At 38.6% G+C, this 23,928-nt stretch overlaps 1 protein-coding gene across 2 annotated transcripts in view; it reads left to right on the top strand.

Moving 5' to 3' along the window:
- Positions 1–21,575, top strand: part of LOC126462614 (uncharacterized) — a 43,233-nt gene extending 21,658 nt beyond the window's left edge. For both annotated transcript variants that reach the window (XM_050096087.1, XM_050096086.1), the window contains exon 2: positions 18,525–21,575. In XM_050096087.1, the coding sequence (XP_049952044.1) occupies positions 18,571–20,934 (2,364 nt within the window). In that variant the 5' untranslated portion in view covers positions 18,525–18,570 and the 3' untranslated portion in view covers positions 20,935–21,575. The remainder of the gene's footprint in view (positions 1–18,524) is intronic.
- The last annotated feature ends 2,353 nt before the right edge of the window (positions 21,576–23,928 follow it).

Here is a 23,928-nt window from a genome sequence, read left to right as displayed (position 1 = left end):
TAGGCGTCTGTGCCTTTCAATATCGGCTTCTGGTACACTACTCAGTATTTATAGCCGAGCTCTTCGCCCTGTATCAGGCCACGGAGTAGATCCGGTGACAGAGACTTTTCAATTGTGTTCTCTGTTCAGACTCGCTCAGCGCCCTTCAAAGTCTATGTGCGCTGTACACTGCCCATCCCTTAGTGCAACAGGTCCAGGAAAACTGTCACTTGCTCACTCTTAGTGGAGCCAATGTGATGTTTATGTGGGTTTATGGTCATGTCAGTCTGCCAGGAAATGAGGCTGCTGATGCTGCTGCCAAGCCTGCAGTCCTTGTACCTCAGCACACCAGTTCCTATATTTCCTCCAATGATCTCTGTGTTGCCGTCTGTCAAGACATGGTGTCCCTTTGGCATCGCCATTGGTCCTTCCTTCATGGGAATAAACTCTGGATTATTAACTTGGTTGCGTATTGGGCACTGCCTCTTTAGCCATCGTCATTTTACAAGTGATGTTCCTCCACCACTTTGTACACATTGCACCCAAGTTTTAACTGTCTGCCACTTCCTGATGGAATGCCCATTTTTAACCATTTATGTTCCCGCTTGGGTTTGCCGTCTGAGTTATCAGCTGTTCTAGCAAATGTAGGGTGTGTTGTCAACTGCTTTTACTTTTTAGCAGTCAAAGCAGTATGGTGAAAGGCATTTAATTTTTACTTTTAGACCTCCGTAGTTGTATGGTGTCCTTTCTAGCTGTTTCTCCACATCCCTACATCTACATCGATACTCTGCAAATCACATTTAAGTGCCTGGCAGAGGATTCATCAAACCACCTTCACAATTCTCTATTATTCCAATTTTGTATAGTGCGCAAAAAGAAAGAACACCTATATCTTTCTGTACGAGCTCTGATTTCCCTTATTTTATTTTGGTGATCGTTTCTCCCTATGTAGGTCGGTGTCAAGAAAATATTTACGCCTTCACAGGAGAAAGTTGGTGACTGGAATTTCGTGAGAAGATTCTGTTGCAATGAAAAAGCCTATTTTTTAACGATGTCCAGCCCAAATCCTGTATCATTTCAGTGACCCTCTCTCTCATATTATGCGATAATAAACAACGTGCTGCCCTTCTCTGAGCTTTTTCGATGTACTCCATCAGTCCTATCTGGTAAGGATCCCACACCGCACAGCAGTATTCAAAAGAGGACGGGCAAGCGTATTGTAGGCAGTCTCCTTAGTAGATCTGTTACATTTTCTAAGTGTCCTGCCAGTAAAATGCAGTCTTTGGTTAGCCTTCCCCACAACATTTTCTGTGTGTTCCTTCCAGTTTAAATTGTTCATAATAGTAATTCCTAGGTATTTAGTTGAATTTACGGCCTTTATATTAGACTGATTTATCGCGTAACCGAAGTTTAACGAGTTCCTTTTAGCACTCATGTGGATGACCTTACACTTGTCATTATTTAGGGTCAACTGCCAATTTTTGCACCATCCAAATATCTTTTTTAAATCGCTTTGCAATTTGATTTGATCTTATGATGACTTTATTAGTCGATAAACAACAGTCTCGTCTGCAAATGACCCAAGACAATTGCTCAGATTGTCTCCCAAATCGTTTCTATAGATAAGGAACAGCAAAGGGCCTGTAACACTACCTTGGGGAACACCAGAAATCACTTCTGATTTACTCAATGATTTTCGATCAGCTACTATGAACTGTGACCTGTCTGATAGGAAATCACAAATCCAGTCACATAGCTGAGACATATTCCATAAGCACACAATTTCACAACAAGCCACTTTTGTGGTAGTGTCAAAAGCCTTCTGGAAATCCAGAAACATGGAATCGATTTGAAATCCCTTGTCAATAGCACTCAACACTTCATGTGAATAAAGAGCTAGTTGTGTTTTACAAGAACAATGTTTTCTAAACCCATGTTTACTGTGTTTCAATAGACCGTTTTCTTCAAGGTAATTCATAATGTTCGAGCACAATATATGTCCCAGAATCCTGCTGCATATCGATGTTAATGATATGGATCTGTAAGTAATTGCTTGAATATTGGTGTGTCCTGTGCAACTTTCCAGTCTTTGGGCACGGATCTTTCGTCAAGCAAATGGTTGTATGTGATTGTTAAGTATGGAGCTAATGCATCAGCATACTCTGAAAGGAACCTAACTGGCATACAGTCTGGACCAGAAGACTTGCTTGTATTATGTGATTTAAGTTGCTTCACTACTCAGAGGATATTTACTTCTATGTTACTCATGTTGGCAGCTGTTCTTGATTCAAATTGTGGAATATTTACTTTGCCTTCTTTTGTGAAGGCATTTCGGAAGGCTGTGTTTAGTAACTCTGCTTTGGCAGCACTGTCTTCAATAGTATCTCCATTGCTGTCACTCAGAGAAGGCATTGATTGTTTCTTGCCACTAACATACTTCACAGATGACGATAATCTCTTTGGATTTTCTGCCAGGTTTTGAGACAAAGTTTCATTGTTGAAACTGTTATAAGCATCTCGCATTGAAGTCCACATTAAATTTCGAGCTTCTGTAAAAGATTGCCAATCTTGGGCATTTTGCATCTGTTTAAATTTGGCATGTTTGTTTCATTGTTTCTGCAACAGTGTTCTGAGCTGTTTTGTGTACCAAGGAGGATCAGCTCCGTCGTTTGTTAATTTATTTGGTATAAATCTCTCAATTGCTGCTGATACTTTCTTTGAATTCAAGCCATATCTGGTCTACACTCATATTGTTAATTTGGAAGGAGTGGAGATTGTGTCTCAGGAAGGCGTCAAGTAGATTTTATCTGCTTTTTTGAATAGATATATTTTTGTTTATTTTTGGAGGGTTTGGGGGGGGGGTTACAATATTCAGTCTTGCTACGGCAACCCTGTGTTCACTAATCCTTGTATCCCTGTTTCTAGCTGTCTTCTCTTATGTAAATTGGGATTGACGAATAGTTGTTGTTTAACTCCTCTCTGTCCTCGTGTTCTATAGTTTTGACTTGGGCATATATATTCCCAGTTGTTTTTGCCCTGCGCCCTAAAACAAAACAAAACAAACAAATAGGCCTGTTCAGTAACAGATGGCCTCACACCAGAGTGTGGAGCCTTTAGGTAGCTAGAGGTGGTGTTCGATAAGAATGATGGACTTGATTCTAATAGAACTCATTTGTTTCCATGCACATTTCAGTGAGTTGTTTTCTGTGACTTTTCCTCAGTTAACTTTTTCTCTCAGTATTCCTGTTTTGTTGTGGAGATCATCATTGGAAAGCACCAGGAGTGCTGTGTCAAACTGTGTGGTCGAACCCGGGAATCTTTTTGAAAGTGCTTAGATATTTATTGGGTTTTAATTATTGACTTTTGACTATCTCAAAGGTCAGAGACTGGCTACCCTTATTTAGACTGATTTTACATTTGTAAAGGATAGAGAATTAATCTGGCTCACCTAACAAATGTTTCTGACTAAATCTGTGGAGCAATATGTGGAATGCTGCACATCACCAAGAGTGATGCAGTCACAATAGGGATTTTGCTCAATGCCACATAAGCACTGAAATTGGCAAAAACATTTTAAAGTGTATCGAATATTGCACAATTGTAGACATCAGTCAGTGTCACAGGTGAATCTATTACCACAGTCTTTACTTTGCAGTCTCATTTGTTGGCTTTGCGAATTCACAACGAGATTATCATCTTTCTGCTTAATCTAGACCATACAAACACTTCAGATCAGTCTGTCACCACAACCTAGATCTCAGGAAGAGGGAGGATGCTATCACTGTGTAGCGTACTGCTGTCACATTGTAGTACACTTTACCCCACAGGTAGTGAACTATAAATGGACTCATTTGACATAAAAATGTGTGAAAGTAAAAAAGATATGAAGTGGACTATAATCTGTTCGGTTAATTTGTAGCTGAAGTGAATGGCAGAGTGCAATACATTGGTCAAATGCAGTTAAACTGTAGTTTGACCACTAATATGGCCAGTGCTGATGTTGGAGAGAGAGATTAAAAAAATCACATATGTCAGTTTCGAAATTTATGACCAAGAGGGAATAGTGGAAAGAATATTAAAATAATATAGCAGATAGCTGTGGCTAGCTGATCATTTGACGAGGATGAGCCAATCATTTTGCAGTGCATTAAAGTCTTCAGCCTAAAAATTTGCACTGGAGTCTAGACACTACATACAATTTTGAGAAACTTTATCAGAAACTTAAGTTCATCGCACATGTGTCTTTCGATAGTCCACAGGCCAGATAGGTCAGGCCAAATGGCAAGCATCTCAGGGAACTGTTTTATTGGAGGAGTTCAGATTTGGCAAATACTGTCAGTCCTCTCTAACAGTAAGCTCTGGTCTTCCTTCAGCAACCACCGTGATGACTGTTGGGCTAGACAGTTATTATTGTGCAACCTCTGGGGAGCATGCCACACTTCAGTTGTGTAATGTTTAATCAGGTAAGCTGGACTCTCCCTCTCTGGACTTTATAGATCCCTAGCTGTTCATGGTAACACCATGGAATTTAACATGAAAACAAATATCTAAACCAGGGTTGGACAAGCATGCTAAACTTCACCCATGTACAATATTCTGCCTGTGTGCACAAGGCTCTGTAGCCAGCATGTGCACCTCACCGTTGTTTTGATGCATTGAATGTTTATCGCAAATATGTCACCCTTGGTAGGGTGTCTTGTAATTAAATGGCAGTTAATGATGAATTGGCGGTAAAAGCCTAACATCAGTGATAATATTCTTAGAGATTGCCCACGTTCAGTGTGGACCTGTGACTAGAAATGTCGAGTTACGGAACAGGAGGAGGTAGGTTTGTGCCCTACTATATGTTAAGCTTTATTTTTTTTTTTTTACCTTGTTTGTGTTTGTAACAGATTCTTGGACCAGCAATGACACTTGTGTTTTTACTTGTTGTAGATATTTGGCCTTTGTTTGTGAATTTGTCACAGTTTCTGAGGCTGTTGCTAGAAAACAGCCTAAGAGTACAGCTTCAGTTGCTGCAAATAAAATTGAGGAGCAATGTTGTCTCTAAATCCTCATTTGTTACAAATGGTTGCTGTTTATTTCCAAATATATTGCAATTTCTGAGGGTGTGGTTAGGCAGAGACCTAAGAGGACAGCTTGAATTGCTGTGAGTGAAACGAGCAGCAGTGACATTTATATTCTTCATTGTCACAAATATTTAGCTGTTTTAGAAGTGGAAGGGGGGGGGGCTTGTGTAGGCACAAGGTGATGAGGTGCAGATCTGGCTACAGAGTCTTGCTGTGCATGTGTTTAGAGACTTGGCCTGTCACTGCTTTGCAAAGTCTTTCTTGGTATAGCATACCATTTCTATTAGCTTTGCAGTTGAACATTTCCTTTCAGCATTTGGTCCAGCTTATTTTGGTGGGCACAACTGTCTTTATTTTGGTAGAATCATGGTGAAAGTGCTGTGTATCATTCGCTACTAGTTCATGGCATAAAGGAAGCTCACAGGTCCAATGGCTGTTTGTACAAAAAGAGGGCAGTGTAGTGATCTATTGTTGTGATCCCTTACAAATGAATGGGAATTACAGAGGAGGAAGATAAGAACTCTCAGTATCGATTATGTAGTTGCATAATTGACAGGTGTTGCAACTTTGCTTGGAGATGGCATCACAATGCCATGCAGAAAGAATTTAAAGATTTAGTTGACAATGGAAGAGCTAGAACTTATAAGGATAAATAGACAGCCTGTATGGGATTCATTGTTCTGTACACCAAGAAGCACTTTTTGTTGAACATGCAGCCTTGGGAAATGTGATGAAATTGGTGGTGTGAATAGTAAATTTTCTGTATTTACTCGCAGAAGCACACTGGGAAACCTGCCGTGCTCTGACAAGAACTAAACCGATCAAGTCGAATATTACCAGCAGGGAGAGGGCAGTCATTCGAGACCTGAGACAAAGTCTTGAAATTGTTGTCTTACCGGCTGACAAAGGCAATGCTACGGTTGTTCTTTCCCATAAGGACTACATTGAGAAGTTGCAGAGCCTTCTAAATGATGAATCTTACAGGAAGATCAATGCTGATCCCACAAAAAAGTTGGAGAACAAGACTAGGACTCTTCTCAAGGACGCGGAGTTACCAGAGGATGTCGCCAAGAAATTTATATCTCAAGGACCTGAATCGCCAAGACTTTATGGACTCCCTGAAGTCTACAAAGAAGGGGTGCCATTACGCCCAACTGTCAACTGTCAGCAACATTAGGGCACCTACATATTTGCTGGCCATCACGTTCATAAGTCTGTGGATTTCATAAAATGTCTGGACAACTTCAAGCTGAAAGACTAGGGTATCCTGGTGAGTTATGCCGTTGTTTCATTATTCACCAGGGTGCCTCTTCGAGAGTCAGTTGAGCTTATTGCACAGAAATTTGATGAGAAGACGATCGACCTTTTCAGGCACTTTCTGACCTCCAAATATTTTCTCTTTAATGAAGAATACTAACAGGGAATTGGATATGAGAAAATTATCTATCAGAGGGATGCCACACCACTTCATTAAGAATCAGAAATGCATCAGAACTGAAATGTCTGAACAATATTTGACTGGTCTTCAGAGCAATGAACAAGATTTTTTTGCAGTGCTTTGGGACCACGCATGAAATCCCAGAGACAAAACAACCATCAAAGTAGTAGAACAATGTTGATTCACCACCACCAGAGAAAGCAAAGGCAATATGGTTGGCCAGAAAGGCCATGGCATCAGCTTTCTGGGATGTGAAAGGGATTCTTCCAATAAATTGCCTTCCCAATGGTCAAAGAACTGCAGAAAAATACTACGCTAACCTCCAGAACCAGCTACAGAAAAAGAGAGACCAGGTCTGACAAGGAAGAAAGTCATTTTTCTTGAAGACAAAGTGCACCCAAGCACAACTCTCATTGCTGTAACAGCTTCACTGGGGTAAATTGTTCCCTTTCTTTCCATTCAGGGAACTTTCTACACTATGCTCATACAGCTTATGACAAGCAAAAAGACTATAACAGAACAGAATAAGTCTTCAATCACCATTTTGCCACAGCAGGCCAAAAACTAAGAGAAGAAACAAACACTAAACACAATAACACTTGACAAACATTTATTAGCCGGCACAGACGTCATGTTTCAAGTGACAAGAAACAATACAGATAATAAAAGACCTACAACAAAATCCTGTAGAACTAATAGATTATCATCTAGAGAAATTAAATATTGTATGCTGGAACTCAAGAAACCTCTTAAAAAATTAATGAACACAACAGATACATTTTTGAACAACTTTTTTCCTCTTTGCAACAGTAAAGACATTCTGACACTGTTGTTCCCTCTTACAGTCATTAAGGTTTTATTTTCATGATGCAATTCCAAGGGAATTATTCCAGTGAACCCTCTTAGCTGTGTGGATATTGGTGATCTCTTAATGGCCCACCCACACTGTTTCAGAGTGGGGTAAATGAAGGACTGCTCATGTGTGATGCTTGTGCACACCGGCAAATCTCTCTCGCCTGAGGGCACACTTCTCCTCTAATCACACCATGTTGTCTGAGAGGAAAAGGGGGAGGGGACTGCGAAAGCACAGCATGTGGCCTTGTTTTATATCCCACATTTCATAACAACAAAGATCGCAAGCAAAACAAATTTTAGTACCATTTGCTTATTTTTGGCGAGTTGAAGATGTATAATAAAATGTATATCTGGCACAATCTGTTGGCATGCATACAAATACACAGAGTTTCACAGATTTTCATCACTCATGTTGCCATGTAATCTTCAAGTATTTATTTTCGGAATAAAAAAAAAGCCTTTCATGCACATATGTTGATCGAAACGTTGATATCATGTTTACATCATCATTATGGAGACGTAGAAACTCTTTCCGAGGAAAATAACATAGAACTCCTGGACAGTTTTACCATAAAAGAATTTGCCTTTTAAACAGGAATTACACTGCAGATCAACCAGTTACATCTGCAGATGGAGTGATTTAAAGTGAAATAGTAAACACACTCAAAAACAAAAAACAAATGCAAGACTGGCAGTGTTCTCAAATGTTTAATGAGCTATTTCTGTAATTCTTTCAATGCCACAATGGATTGTTCAAAATTTGACAGTGTTCCTCATCAGAAGTAGTCCCTTCGACAATTCCATTTACTTTTTAAATGCTTCCACTTTTGCCATGAAATCAGAAATAAGTTGCTTCTCACCTTGCAATGTCTTACTGAGGGCAGTCTGCAGTCAACACTATGTAAAATCCAAGGTCTATGATTCATTCCAGATCTTCTAATTTTCATTTTTGCTTTCCTTCTTCCTTCAAAAATTCAACAATAGTGGGTCTTAAACTGAGTATGTTCCAGGCACGTCCTTTGACAAAACCAATGTACACTGCAGTAATATCTCCATACTCTTTGTTCAGTTCCATCAAAAACTATTGCAAGTAGCGTCACTCAATAGTCATATTACATACAGAAAACATACACTACAGAGAATGGATAGTATTGTCAGTAAGAGAGAACTTCATTACAGGTTTATAGATGAGTAAAAGATGTAGCATCCGAAAACGAAAAGAAGAAAATAGAATGCTTCATAGCTCGGAGACCTAGTGCTCGCCACGCACTTGATGCAAGGATGTGTCCTCCTGAGGGCTTTTACATCATCTTATTTTTTCTTGGTGTTTGGCACTTGCTTATAGGCGTTCAGTTCAGTTATGTTATGTAGACCAAATAACCTTCCAGACTTTGGATACACTAACCTGTATGCATTTGGGTGTGGCATGGACTGAATTTTGAATGGACCAATATAGATGTCAAAGAATTTCATATCGACCTGCCAGCACTTTCGTTCGATAAGTCACATCATCTGTGTTTTTAGATATAAATTTCATTAATTCATTATTTATAGCCTTGGATTTTTCATGTGTTTTCACCAGATCTAGATCATCAATTTTAAAATATGTAGGTTTCAACTTCTCATAATGTTTGTTTTTTCTCAGTTTCTTCCCCTGTTGTTCCATTACTTTCTTGACTATTTCTTCTCTTTCCTGTGGACTCATAACCTTACATGTTGGGAATTCAATTAAGTCGTTGATCAGATTTGGTGGTTTCCCGTGATACATTATTTCACATGGACAGAACCCAGTAGATGAATGTTGTAAGCTATTCAGTATATTTTCAAAGCTGTCTACATACTCTATCCAACTTACATGATGTTTGTTGCAATAAGTTCTAAATAATCTCCCTATATCTCATATGTAACGTTCAGCTGGATTGCTTGTTAGGTGATTAGCAGATATCAGAATTGGTTTATGTTCTCATCCTCAAAAAATGTTTTCCAAAGCTTAGAAGTAAATAGTGCTCCATTGTCAGAAAGTATGCTCTTCGGTTTGCCTACCTATGTGAAATAGTCTCTTCTAATTTTCAAAATGATGCTCTTGCTTGTTGCTTTCTTCAATGCACATAGTTAAATGACTTTTGAAAAAAGATCCACCATGACAAATATGTAACAGAATCCTCCTTTTTAAGGCATCTATTTGTATTAGTTTGTCAAAAGGTTTGTCTGAGTGTACTAGTTTTCTCAATTGGTTTTCACAAAAACACTTGAAACTACCGTCACCTTCCCTATGCATTCAACCATTCAAAAGCTCACTTTTAATCCTAGCTTGCTCAGATTCTGACCAAAACTTATTTAAGATCTTTCTCTCAAATTCATCATGTGACATGGTAGAATTTACATTCTGATTGGCCCATGAGATTGCTTCTCCATCCAAAAACCGCTTAACAAATTTAATTTTAACATTGTCTGTCATGTCATTACTAAAATTATCCTGACAATGGTGTAAAAAAATCAATAGGATGCAATTTCCCATCTCCTGGAAAAACATTTTAAAGGTATGCCACCCCATACACAATAAAATTGTTAGCAAAATTTCTTTGGGCTACACCCACTTGTAATTCTACAACTTTCTTACTTAAATCTATAACATTCTTTTTACACAAATCTATTTTTTCATCACACTTTAGATCTACATTACTTATTTGATTGGAAATGTCTGTAAGTTTTAGCTCAGTTCCTTTTGTAAATTTCTACTTTTTCTTCCTAGTCTGAACAACCTCTACTTTAAGTTTATAATTTTCTATTTCTACGCGCTCATCTAGTTTTTTGAATCTCTCCTTGTTTTTGGACAACTCTTGTTTGAAATTAGTTTCTAATATTTCTAACCTTCCTTCTACTGCTCCTACACAAGTACTGAGTTCCCCCTGCTGTGTCTCAACAGTAATTTTTAGTACTGCCAAACCATCCTGGATTTCCCTTATCTTACTAGTATCCTGCCTAATCTGTCCCATCTGTTCCTTCGCTTCTTGTCTAATCTGTCCCATCTGTACCTTCACTTCTGGCCTCATCTGTTCCTTCGCTTCTTTCACATGCTGCATTAATAACATTAACAAATCATCTCCACCTACTCTTCCCTGTGCAATTGGAGTACTTGTGCTGACATTTTCACTGGACCCCTCTTCACTAAAGCTTTGATCTACACTTTGAATACTACTGGGTGATAGTTCACTGATACTTGTTCCTAGGTCTGAAGTGTTTTCCACTGGCTTGCAACCTAAAAGTTTTTCCTCACTTATTTTTACCTTGTCGTTATCGGCCATGGTAAAATATAAAACTTCCCACACAAATGTTTGTCACTTTCACAAAAACACTCCTTAAGAAAATGAACTGTTACTCATCTGATGGGGTGACAGTTCTGTTCGAGAATTTGGTCCTTTTTATCCACACTAACTCTTCCCATGGGGCAACATCCATTCGTTCTGTGTGGCCATAAAACAAAGTTTTTCAAGACAATTTATGCTTGGCATTTGTCTTACGTTCACGTGAAACAGTCACTTGTTAAACATATTTCCACATTTCAAACATCAGTCACAGCTCAACTCCACCAAATGTAATGATTCATGTTGAATGTTACTTAACTTAAGTTTCTTCTGCCTGGTCCATTGATGAATGAATGCGAAATTTTCATGTTTAACAAGATTTACTGACATTAATTGACATCCAAACTGCACACTCGTCATGTAAACAAAACACTGACTTCACAGATCTCTTTGACTTCCAATCAAACTCTCTAGCAGACTCAACAACAATTAACTGACTGCCACACAGCCTCGCTGCTTTCCTTTATATAGAATTTTAACAATTGCTCACAAAATATTCCATTATTAATTTTGTATAATTTCAATGCTGCAATTAAATTTACAAAACATAAAGAAATTGATGTTCAGCTGAATAAGGTATAAAATACAATATTTGAATTACAATCATCTCTAGTAATATCTTTAGTTTTCCATAAGAAAATCATTCTGAACTTTTATTACAATAGTGCCCCTCATATTATTTTAGTTACGTAATTAATTACAGTTTGGATTTGTTTCCTAACACGTAATGATAGTACAGAGCTCATGCTTTATCCAATTAAATACATAGAATTATGTACGAATAAGGCCTCAATTTCTGCAGTTGGAAAACTGTGAGATGTAAACAATTGGAGAGTTAATTAGAAATGTAATTACGAAGGATACTAATTGCACAGGAAGACATAAAAATAAATAACAAATGAAAATACGTCGCTTTGTAATAACTTTTAAACTGAATTTCAAGATAATGAGCTTCTTTGTGTTAACTCGTTACTCAATTGTAATTGTAGGCACCGGCCACCTATGCCAACACTTCCACAGTATTTTAACATTTTCTGCCAAATATTTATGCCTTCAATTTCTTTACTATACATTCAATCCAGCATTTGTATGTAATTTTGTTAATGACAACAATCTCTTGATAATTATGACAATATACATTTTTCCGCAACCTTCTGTTTGCTTTCACAATTAATATCAAGTATTATTAGCAGATTGGACAGAATGATATACATATAGACACACATACAAGTCCCTAGGAAGCACTAAATTGTCCAATAATTATCCAGATGCATATAAAAATGTGGTATCAGACATTTCGTATGAATTTTGGGGACGGCTGTATCATTATATGTCCTAGGGCAATTTCAGTTTAAATGTATCCCATCCGATCTTGGGCAATATCACATGGAAATTTGTTTTGGTCAGTGAATATAGCTCTAAAACAGTCACATTGTTCTGAAGAACAGTTTGTCTTGGAATTATATTTGTCATTCACTGACCTACTTTTTGTGATTACATGAAGTATGAGCTTGGATGCCACGTAGTCACTCCTTGTCACATGAACCATGTTTCTTGTATAGTTTGTAGTTTGTTCTTCGCAGTTACTGTTTCTCACCAAATTCATTTCAGCATGTACAAAGACACCTCTGTAATTATGTTTAGGTTTGAAATCCAGTTCTGCCATTGCTTGTTTTGCATGTACTATATTTTTAAACCTACCACCATGGACCTTGCCGTTGGTGGGGAGGCTTGCGTGCCTCAGCGATACAGATGGCCGTACCGTAGGTGCAACCACAATGGAGGGGTATCTGTTGAGAGGCCAGACAAACGTGTGGTTCCTGAAGAGGGGCAGCAGCCTTTTCAGTAGTTGCAGGGGCAACAGTCTGGATGATTGACTGATCTGGCCTTGTAACACTAACCAAAACAGCCTTGCTGTGCTGGTACTGTGAACGGCTGAAAGCAAGGAGAAACGACAGCCGTAATTTTTCCTGAGGGCATGCAGCTTTACTGTATGGTTAAATGATGATGGCGTCCTCTTGGGTAAAATATTCCGGAGGTAAAATAGTCCCCCATTCGGATCTCCGGGCGGGGACTACTCAAGAGGACGTCGTTATCAGGAGAAAGAAAACTGACATTCTCTGGATTGGAGCGTGGAATGTCAGATCCCTTAATTGGGCAGGTAGGCTAGAAAATTTAAAAAGGGAAATGGATAGGTTGAAGTTAGATATAGTGGGAATTAGTGAAGTTCGGTGGCAGGAGGAACAAGACTTCTGGTCAGGTGAATACAGGGTTATAAATACAAAATCAAATAGGGGTAATGCAGGAGTAGGTTTAATAATGAATAAAAAAAAAATAGGAATGCGGTTAAGCTACTACAAACAAAATAGTGATCGCATTATTGTGGCCAAGATAGACACGAAGCCCACGCCTACTACAGTAGTACAAGTTTATATGCCAACTAGCTCTGCAGATGATGAATAAATTGATGAAATGTATGATGAGATAAAAGAAATTATTCAGGTAGTGAAGGGAGACGAAAATTTAATAGTCATGGGTGACTGGAATTCGAGTGTAGGAAAAGGGAGAGAAGGAAACATAGGGGGTGAATATAGATTGGGGGAGAGAAATGAAAGAGGAAGCCGCCTGGTAGAATTTTGCACAGAGCATAACTTAATCATAGCTAACACTTGGTTCAAGAATCATCAAAGAAGGTTGTATACATGGAAGAATCCTGGAGATACTAGAAGGTATCAGATAGATTATATAATGTTAAGACAGAGATTTAGGAACCAGGTTTTAAATTGTAAGACATTTCCAGGGGCAGACGTGGACTCTGACCACAATCTATTGGTTACGAACTTTGGATTAAAACTGAAAAAACTGCAAAAAGGTGGGAATTTAAGGAGATGGGACCTGGATAAACTGACTAAACCAGAGGTTGTACAGAGTTTCAGGGAGAGCATAAGGGAACAATTGACAGGAATGGGGAAAAGAAATACAGTAGAAGAAGAATGGGTAGCTCTGAGGAATGAAGTAGTGAAGGCAGCAGAGGATCAAGTAGGTAAAAAGGCGAGGGCTGGTAGAAATCCTTTGGTAACAGAAGAAATATTGAATTTAATTGATGAAAGGAGAAAATATAAAAATGCAGTAAATGAAGCAGGCAAAAAGGAATACAAACGTCTCAAAAATGAGATCGACAGGAAGTGCAAAATGGCTAAGCAGGGATGGCTAGAGGACAAAAGTAAGGATGTAGAGGCTTATCTCACTAGGGGTAAGATAGATACTGCCTACAGGAAAATTAAAGAGACCTTTGGAGAAAAGAGAGCCACTTGCATGAATGTCAAGAGCTCAGATGGAAACCCAGTTCTAAGCAAAGAAGGGAAAGCAGAAAGGTGGAAGGAGTATATAGAGGGTCTATACAAGGGCGATGTGCTTGAGGACAATATTATGGAAATGGAAGAGCATGTAGATGAAGATGAAATGGGAGATACGATACTGCATGAAGAGTTTCACAGAGCACTGAATGACCTGAGTCGAAACAAGGCCCCGGGAGTAGACAACATTCCGTTAGAACTACTAACGGCCTTGGGAGAGCCAGTCCTGACAAAACTCTACCATCTGGTGAGCAAGATGTATGAGACAGGCAAAATACCCTCAGACTTCCAGAAGAATATAATAATTCCAATCCCAAAGAAAGCAGGTGTTGACAGATGTGAAAATTACCAAATTATCAGTTTAATAAGTCACAGCTGCAAAATACTAACGCGAGTTCTTTACAGGCGAATGGAAAAACTGGTAGAAACCGACCTCAGCGAATATCAGTTTGGATTCCGCAGAAATGTTGGAACACGTGAGGCAATACTGACCCTACGACTTATCGTAGAAAATTGATTAAGGAAAGGCAAACCTACATTTCTAGCATTTGTAGACTTGGAGAAAGTTTTTGACAATGTTGACTGGAATACTCTCTTTCAAATTCTAAAGGTGGCAGGGGTAAAATACAGGGAGCGAAAGGCTATTTACAATTTGTACAGAAACCAGATGGCAGTTATAAGAGTCGAGGGGCATGAAAGGGAAGCAGTGGTTGGGAAGAGAGTGAGACAGGGTTGTAGCCTGTCCCCGATGTTATTCAATCTGTATATTGAGCAAGCAGCTATTTGGGGAGCAGAATAACTGATGATGGTTGAAGTAGAGAGGATATAAAATGTAGACTGGCAATGGCAAGGAAAGCGTTTCTGAAGAAGAGAAATTTGTTAACATCGAGTATAGATTTAAGTGTCAGGAAGTCGTTTCTGAAAGTATTTGTATGGAGTGTGTGGAAGTGAAACATGGACGATAAATAGTTTGGACAAGAAGAGAATAGAAGATTTCGAAATGTGGTGCTACAGAAGAATGCTGAAGATTAGATGGGTAGATTACATAACTAATGAGGAGGTATTGAATAGAATTAGGGAGAAGAGGAGTTTGTGTCACAACTTGACAAGAAAAAGGGACCGGTTGGTAGGACATGTTCTGAGGCATCAAGGGATCACAAATTTAGCATTAGAGGGCAGCGTGGAGGGTAAAAATCGTAGAGGGAGACCAAGAGATGAATACACTAAGCAGATTCAGAAGGATGTAGGTTGCAGTAAGTACTGGGAGATGAGAAGCTTGCACAGGATAGAGTAGCATGGAGAGCTGCATCAAACCAGTCTCAGGACTGAAGGCAACAAAATATTTTTAAAATGTTTGCTGAGTTGTTGCATTCTAATTTCAAGACACATGTCAATTTTGTAGTTGGGAAGAGTGATATCCTCCAACAGTAAGTCATCACTTACTAAAAACTCATTTTTGTTTTCCTGCATAGCTGTGACCTTGTCTTTCCTCTTACTGTATGCCACCAACTTCCAGTTAAACAGCGGAAAGTCCAGGATGGAATAATGACAATGTTATAAGAAGGATGGGATTGCTAAGAAGCAGCATTTTGGCTGAAAGCTTACTTGTTTAGCAGTTGTGTGTGCCTGACTGTCACTCAACATCTCCACTGTATGGCGAGTAACAATCTGTCCTTTTCATAGCATTTTCTACTTCCATATTTTATATTTATGTGCAGAGCTTAGGCTTGTTGGGTTTTTTTGTGATGTCATTGGAGGCACTGGGTATGTTGTAGAGTGTAGAGTTCTTATGCACACACTTATTTTTGGTATCATTTTGTATTTCTGTTTGACGGATTTGACTTTGGCAGGACTGCTTTTTGTATTTATCTATCATTTTCTGTCTTTGCAGTTAATGTACTATTCAATAGCATGCTCATTGTTTGATGGAAGGGTCATACTTCATTGAGAAGATTAGTAATTATAGATGGTAAACAAAACAGCAGTCAATCAAATCGACCACCCATGTGTGGCTATCCTTGCATCACATTGATCTAAGGAAATAATGCTTCCCAGATCAGGGACTGGACACTGTCCATAGAAACAAAATTTCTCCTCCAGAAGGATAATCTACCAATATCTGAAGCTCATGAAATATCTGAAGCTCATGAAATATCATTTTAATGCAACATATTTTTACTACATGCATTTCATATGGTGCACAAGGGCAACCCTCAGTGTGTCAGGAGATCTGTCCACCATCCTATCTGACATTAGGTAGTGACATTGTAACAAATGTTTTAAAATAGGAGAAAACATTGATGCAGTTTGAGCATTGTAATGTACCTTTTGGACACGCTAAATTCACCCTATGGAAATTGCTAGAAGAATATTTTCAGTGTCATAGTTTAGTGTTTCGTAAGGAAGTTGTTCCAAATGGTTGTTCGACTTTAATACATGATGAGATAACTTGAAAATGATTTTTGTCTGTGATGAAATACGGTTCTGTGTCGACAAAGGCAGTCATTCCAGAAAAAAAATCTGTTAAGTGTTCCTCAGGAATCATTGCAGCAATTTTGCTTGTATGTGATACCCAGTAAGTGTGATGATGAATATGCTGTGTTGAGCATCCGAAATTCATCACCACCTCCTGTACTCTATTTCATATTGATCAGTTTTTGTGTACACATTTCTCTTATTTCATGTCACTGTACAATAGTTAATGTTAAATACACTAGTACACAAAAGTTAAGGACAAAAGTAACTTTCGCATGATATCACTGCGAGTTAACAGAGTTCGATAAAACTTGGACCATATGTTAAAGGAACTGTTACAGTGTACTACAGAAGATAACTGAAATAAATATGCGATGAGACAAACAGAAATGAGACTTTTATTCAAAAACAGTAATTACACTGAAGTTTAATAAATGTATAATGGGATGTTTATTTAATTGTGCAATTAGCTAATTTTGACTAAGTGTCATTGTCAAGTACATTTCTAACATCTGTATTTTACGAAAGAATTACACTACGGTGACACCTTTTAAGATCATATTCTGAACTTTGCTCTATGTACAACAACATGCTAACTGACAGCAGCTGGTAATTCGTTGTCACAGGTACTTATTCATCCCTGAAGTCACCGCCATCCACATTGGTCCCCTGGACATTACAAATGATGGGACATGGTTCTTAATAGGGTGTGTGATCCCCATGGATGGCAGTGTGCGCTCTGCAACGTGCTTCTGTGCTGGCCACCAGGTTCATAATAATTTCTTGTGGCAGGGCATTCCATTCCTCCACCAGCATGGTGGACAACTGTTTGATGGTTGTTATTGTCCATGAAGATGCTCCAATACCTCTCCCCAATGCATCCTGCATGTGCTCCATGTGATTCAAGTTGAGGGAATGGGCAGGCCATTCCATTTGCCAAATATCCTCTCATTCCAAGAGCTCCTCCACCTGCGCTGTTTGATGCAGTTGCGCATTGTCATCCATAAAAATGAATTTGGGGCAAAAGCACCCCTGAAAAGATGCACATGAAGGAGTAGTACAGTGTCATAATAACACTGACCAGTGAGTGAACCATGTTCAAAGATGTGGAGCTCAATATGCCCATGCTATGTTATGCCTACCCACAATATAATACCTGGACCAACAAAGCGATCATGTTTGACAATGTTCGTGGCTGCATTACATGTTCCCACGTGTCGCCATATTAGTGTACATCCAACACTGTTGTACATGATTCTTTTATGTTATGGCTTGGGGAGGCATAACGTTGCATGGGCATACTAATCTCGAAATCTTTGAACTCAGTACACTCACTAGTCAACGTTACTGTGACAATGTGCGCCTCCCCCATGTGCATATTTTCAAGGGTGTATCTGATCCTGACTTCATTTTTATGGATGACGGTGAACAACCACATTGAAAAGTGTAAGTGGAGGAACTCGTGGAACAAAAGGATATTCAATGATTGGACTGGCCTGCCCATTCCCCTGACTTAACTGCCATCAAACATATGTGGGATGCGTTGGTGAGAGTTTTGCAGCATGTCCATGTATACCAATGAGCATCTAGCAGCTGTCAACCACACTAGTGGAGGAGTTGAACGTCGTACCACAAGAATTCCTTATCAACCTTGAGGCCAGCATGGGAGCAAGTTGCAGATCATACATTGCAGTCCCTATTAAGACCAATGTCGCAACATTTGTAATCTCCAGGGGAACATTACGAATGGTGACTTCAGTATCAGTATTGTCATTAAAGACTCATTTCTGTTTGTCTCATTACCCTCTGTACTATACAGTTCTTTATGCATATGGTCCAAGTTTTGTCAAGCTATGTTACTTGGCAGTGACACATCATGCAAAAACTACTTTCATCCTTAAGGTTCGCATCATAATTCTGCAAGTGAAGTAGTATTGAAGTGTGTCACAGTGAATTCTGTCTCTAAAAAATCTTTTTCTTGTTTCAGGATTCAGTTTCTGCATTGCACAGGGCCATTTCTGTTATTCGACAGAATGAGTCACATAAAAACAATAGAAGATTTAAAAATATCAGTTGCTGAATTAGCAAGCCTGATGGATGATACTTTCACATGCTGCAAGCGGAACTATGATGCCTTGCTACCATACATTGGGAAAAAGGAAACAAATTTTAAAATATATCACAAATTAATAAATGTTAATATAATGTTGAACAAGTTAAGTGAAGAACTTGTAGGACTTAGAGTTGAATATGTAACTCTGTCATCGTATGAACAAAGAATGGAGATTGCTCTGTTTGAAGGAGGTAGAAAGAGAAGAAAGTGTGATGTGCTTGAGTTAGGCAGACATGAGACCAAAAGTATAAAAATGGAAGTGCCATATTCTGATAACACCAAGTGTTGCATTTCATTAACTTCAGAGACTGGAATCAATATGCAGTCAAAGAATTTGGAATCAGAGGATACTGAAGAAACTAGACAGTCACCGTTGCCGAAGTCAGACATACACCGGCCAAAAAACATAAAAACAGAAATACAAGATTCAAATGAAGTTGAAAATTTATTTGTTTTTCCCATTGGTAATAATGATATTACTGCAGATCAAACATCATGTGATACTAGAAATAATAGAGTGACAGTTTGTTTTGCTGGTGATGAGGAAAGTGCTTCTGTGGCAAGTAGACTTGTGAGAGACAATGCTTATGATGAACCAGGTGATACGATTACTCAGAGAGAAAACACTGAAGAGTGTTTCCCATTGGAAAGTTTGGGAAGTCAGACTAGCAATCAAGAGAAGTACGAAGACATTGGCAGTGTTCTTCATGAAGATCATAGCATTCGCAGATATCTAGGAGGAAAAGTTGATTGTACCACTTCCTTTTCTTACCACTCAATTCAATCTTCCAGTGGTGAAGAATCTCCTGTTGCTTTCACCGCTTGTGATTCGGAGATTGATAGATCATTACAAGGGAGATCAAACACTGGTAACAAAGAAAAGAAAAGAGCTCCCGATTTTCCTATCATATATGAAAATGGTCAGAGTTCAGAGGAATTGTGTGATGCAGGTGATGAACTGTATGGTATTGTAAGGCACCAGAATGGGAGATTTAAGTGTACATCACGCAATGATGGACTTGTTAATTACCAGGCAGTGCCTGTTCGTGTGAAAAGAAAGCAGCATAAAAGGAAACGAAAAATTTCCAAGAACAGCAGTTGTGCCACAGTTTCTGAAGTTCCAAATGTTAGCTGTGAAGGTGAATTTGTTAATTACCAGGCAGTGCATGGTCATTTGAAAGGAAAGGCATACAAAATGAAACGAAAAACTGCGAAGAACAACAGTTGTGCCAGAATGTCTGATGTTCCAAATAACAGCTGTGAACATGAACTTGTTAATTACCAGGCAGTGCATAGTCTTTCGAAAGGAAAGATGCATAAAAAGAAACGAAAAGCTGCCAAGAAGAACAGTTGTGCCAGAATGTTGGAAGTTCCAAATAACAGCTGTGAAGGTGAACTTGTTAATTACCAGGCAGTGCATAGTCATTCGAAAGGAAAGATGCATAAAATGAAACAAAAAACGGCCAAGAAGAACAGTTGTGCCAGACTGTCTGAAGTTCCAAATAATTGTTGTGAAGATGAACTTGTTAATTACCAAGCAATGAATGATCATCCAAAAGAAAAGAAGGATAAAATTAAACGAAAAACTGCCAAAAAGAACAGTTATGCTAGAGTGTCTGAAGTTCCAAATAACAGCTGTGGAGGTGAACTTGTTAATTCCCAGGCAGTGCATAGTCTTTCGAAAGGAAAGATGCATAAAATGAAACAAAAAACGGCCAAGAAGAACAGTTGTGCCAGAATGTCTGATGTTCCAAATAACAGCTGTGAACATGAACTTGTTAATTACCAGGCAGTGCATAGTCTTTCGAAAGGAAAGATGCATAAAAAGAAACGAAAAGCTGCCAAGAAGAACAGTTGTGCCAGAATGTTGGAAGTTCCAAATAACAGCTGTGAAGGTGAACTTGTTAATTACCAGGCAGTGCATAGTCATTCGAAAGGAAAGATGCATAAAATGAAACAAAAAACGGCCAAGAACAACAGTTGTGCCAGAGTGTCTGAAGTTCCAAATAATTGTTGTGAAGATGAACTTGTTAATTACCAAGCAATGAATGATCATCCAAAAGAAAAGAATGATAAAATTAAACGAAAAACTGCCAAAAAGAACAGTTATGCTAGAGTGTCTGAAGTTCCAAATAACAGCTGTGGAGGTGAACTTGTTAATTCCCAGGCAGTGCAGGGCCATACAAAGCAAATAAAGCCTAAAAAGAAACGAATAACTGCCAAGAACAGTTGTGCCCAAAAGTCTGAAGTTACAAATAGCACCACACAGTGCAAGGTCATGTGAAAGGAGAGAAGCATAAAAAAGAAAGACAGATACTGCCAAGAAGAACAGTTGTGCCAGAATCTGTAGTTAGGAATAACAGCTGTGAAAGTACAGCATCTGTTTCTGTGTGGCCTGCTATTTCCTGCTTATTTACTGACTGTTGTAGAGTACAGGTACCAAACAATATCAGTTAAACGTGCAATCAGGTTAGTTGATGTATGAATGTATGTACGTGCATCATTTCATGTTAACAAAAATTTTTCAGGTTTCATTTAGGATAAATAATCTCTTCCCTTTGTAATGAACTGGTAATAAGTTAAATACCCAACATAAAGGACACACGTTTCTAGGTAGGCTAGGTCATCTTGATCAGAAAGGTATATTACGAAACGTTGAACTGAAAAATAAATCCTGCAGTAACTGTTGGAAATGCCAGTCAGTCTAGAGAACATTGTTTGCAGTACTCAGTTTATTTTGAAAAACAATGTTTTTTGTAGTGTGTGCAACTTTTTCTGTGAAAGTACAGCAGCATTAAGTCATATGATGTGCAACAATGTTTAAGTGTCAAGACAGACATTGGATAGCTCCTGAATATGATCCTGTGTCTTGTAGGTTTTTGTGTTATGTAAAAGACAATACTCAGATGAAAATATTTTATATAATTTAACTGCATATCAGAGAAAAGAAGTCCTTTTGTGTTCAAGGCCCCCCCCCCTTCCTCATGTACCTCTCCCTCTCTCCCTCTCCTCCCCCTCTCCCCCGCCCTCTCCCCTTTAAATGTAAAACTGCAAGATTTGTGAAGTGTTGTAAATGTATATTACATAAATCTAAGATACCTACTGATTATTGAAGTTTGAGGTCCTGGCAAAAACTGTGAAGAAAAGATTACTTCGTACAAGTGTTATGCAAATGTGTCACCAAGGAGCATATGTTTACGAATGCACCATATGGGAAAGTGAAACGAAAATTAGTAACATGACAAGAGTGAGATAAAGTAAAAATATCAGAGTTAATTAAGGAGGAAATCAGCTGAGATTTTCCCATAATTACAGATAACTAATTTGCTCCTGAGATATCACCTTCACTTTAGTTGGCTCAGCATTTTATTTTTTCATGACCGGAGAAGATCTGGAGAAGCTCAAACTTCATTTGGAAATTCTGCAGTAGGCGCAGGTTTCAAATACAATAACTCTTCAGATTAATATCTATTTATAAGGAACACTGCAATAATCTCTCAACTTCAATCTAAATATCCACTTGACAGCTCAAGACATAACAACAGAATGCTAACACCTATTTAACAGCTAAGTCTTTTTCTCTTGTTTTTGGTGAAATCAGCAGCACTGTCAAGACATGCTCTTTTTTTGATAGTGTGTCCTTCTCTGAGCTGGGATGTTGAAGTGTGGAATAACTGCTAACTGGCAGGTACCGCAGTGTGTAGTAAACTACTATTGTTGATTGTTGCCCCCCCCCCCCCCCCGGCACTCCCCCCTTTTGGAGATGCTCTTTATTTGATAGTGTGTCCTTCTCTGAGCTGGGATGTTGAAGTGCGGAATAACTGCTAACTGGCAGGTACCGCAGTGTGTAGTAAACTACTATTGTTGATTGTTGCCCCCCCCCCCCCCCCCCCCTGCACTCACCCTTTTGGAGATGCACAACATCCTACCATAACGGTTTACTGCACAAACAATAACAAAGCTTCCAGGCAGTCTTTGATTGTAAACTACTTTAATAAAAATACTCTCAACTGTCACAGTCAGGCAGATGCTTGGTGACACATCCCTTTACCAAAGTGATATGTCACATCACACAGTATACCAAGTAACAGCTGACTGTGAGGTTTTTAATGACAGTCCTTTGTCAATAATAAGTTTGAACTCATTACAAGGTATCTGTCTTGTAAATTTTGGATTTTTCTGTTACATTTTGTGTGCCTGTTTCCTTGCATAGTGCTTATTGTCCTGTCCCCACAGTTTTTTCAGTATGTACTACTGTTTGTTGTTTAAATTCATTTTGAGTTATTTCCTTTGATTTCCCAGTGTTCTCACTAAATGTAAGACTAATCTGTTGAGGTGAATTCATGGTTCATTTCATTAAGGTAACATTGTCCACTTGTTTGTGTAGCTACATGTCAGCTGTTTACTCAAGTGTATTGTATGTATAATAGTGTTATGTGTTCAAAATTACACTTACGAGAAGAGCATTCTGGAACACCAATGCTTTCAGTGGCATGCAAACTTATTGTTTTTAAAGAGAGCTTATTATTCGGAAGATAGTTGGTGAAAAATTGGCATCGTTCTGTATCTAATTCCTTTTTAAGGCAGATTAAGATTGAGTGCACCAACTTTTTTCTTCTTCTTATGTCTTTGGTTTCATCTGTTCGTTGTCTTCTTGCCCTAACTCAGACTTCATCTCACTTAGCAGCTTAGTTTTCCATCCGAGCTTTATATGTGTATACTATTCTCTTATTCTTTTCTTCTCCAGTCATTCATACCAAATGTTGTTGTTGTTGTGGTCTTCAGTCCTGAGACTGGTTTGATGCAGCTCTCCATGCTCATACCAAATAAGACAGCGCAATTGCTAGGGTACTCACATTTGGTAGAAGCAGTGTTCAAACTCCTACTAACCACCCAGAATTAAGTACTCTGTGCTTGAAGAGAGTGCCATTGGGGAGAGTGCATTGATGGCTCCTTTGAAAAGACCTAGAAGATTAACCTTCCCATCATTATCCATTTCCACCAGCATTCACACTCCTGGTGCTGACACAATTACAGGCAATGTCTAATTTGATTATGATTTGTTTTAATGGGCTATTATTTAACACTTTTAAAGGGGACATTCATGAAGTTGACTGAAAATGTCAATTTTCAATTTATTTTTTATTTATTAGTAGAAATTGTGAGCAGTAAGTTCCCAAAGTTTCAGTGATGAAATCACATTCAAAGTGTCTGAAAAATAATTAAATGCATGATGTGACCTTGCCTTGCCCACTTTTTGAAGCATCACTTACATATA

The sequence above is a fragment of the Schistocerca serialis genome, chromosome 1 (assembly GCF_023864345.2).
Source record: "Schistocerca serialis cubense isolate TAMUIC-IGC-003099 chromosome 1, iqSchSeri2.2, whole genome shotgun sequence".
NCBI lineage: Eukaryota > Metazoa > Arthropoda > Insecta > Orthoptera > Acrididae > Schistocerca > Schistocerca serialis.
This window is presented reverse-complemented; position numbering and strand designations above follow the sequence as displayed.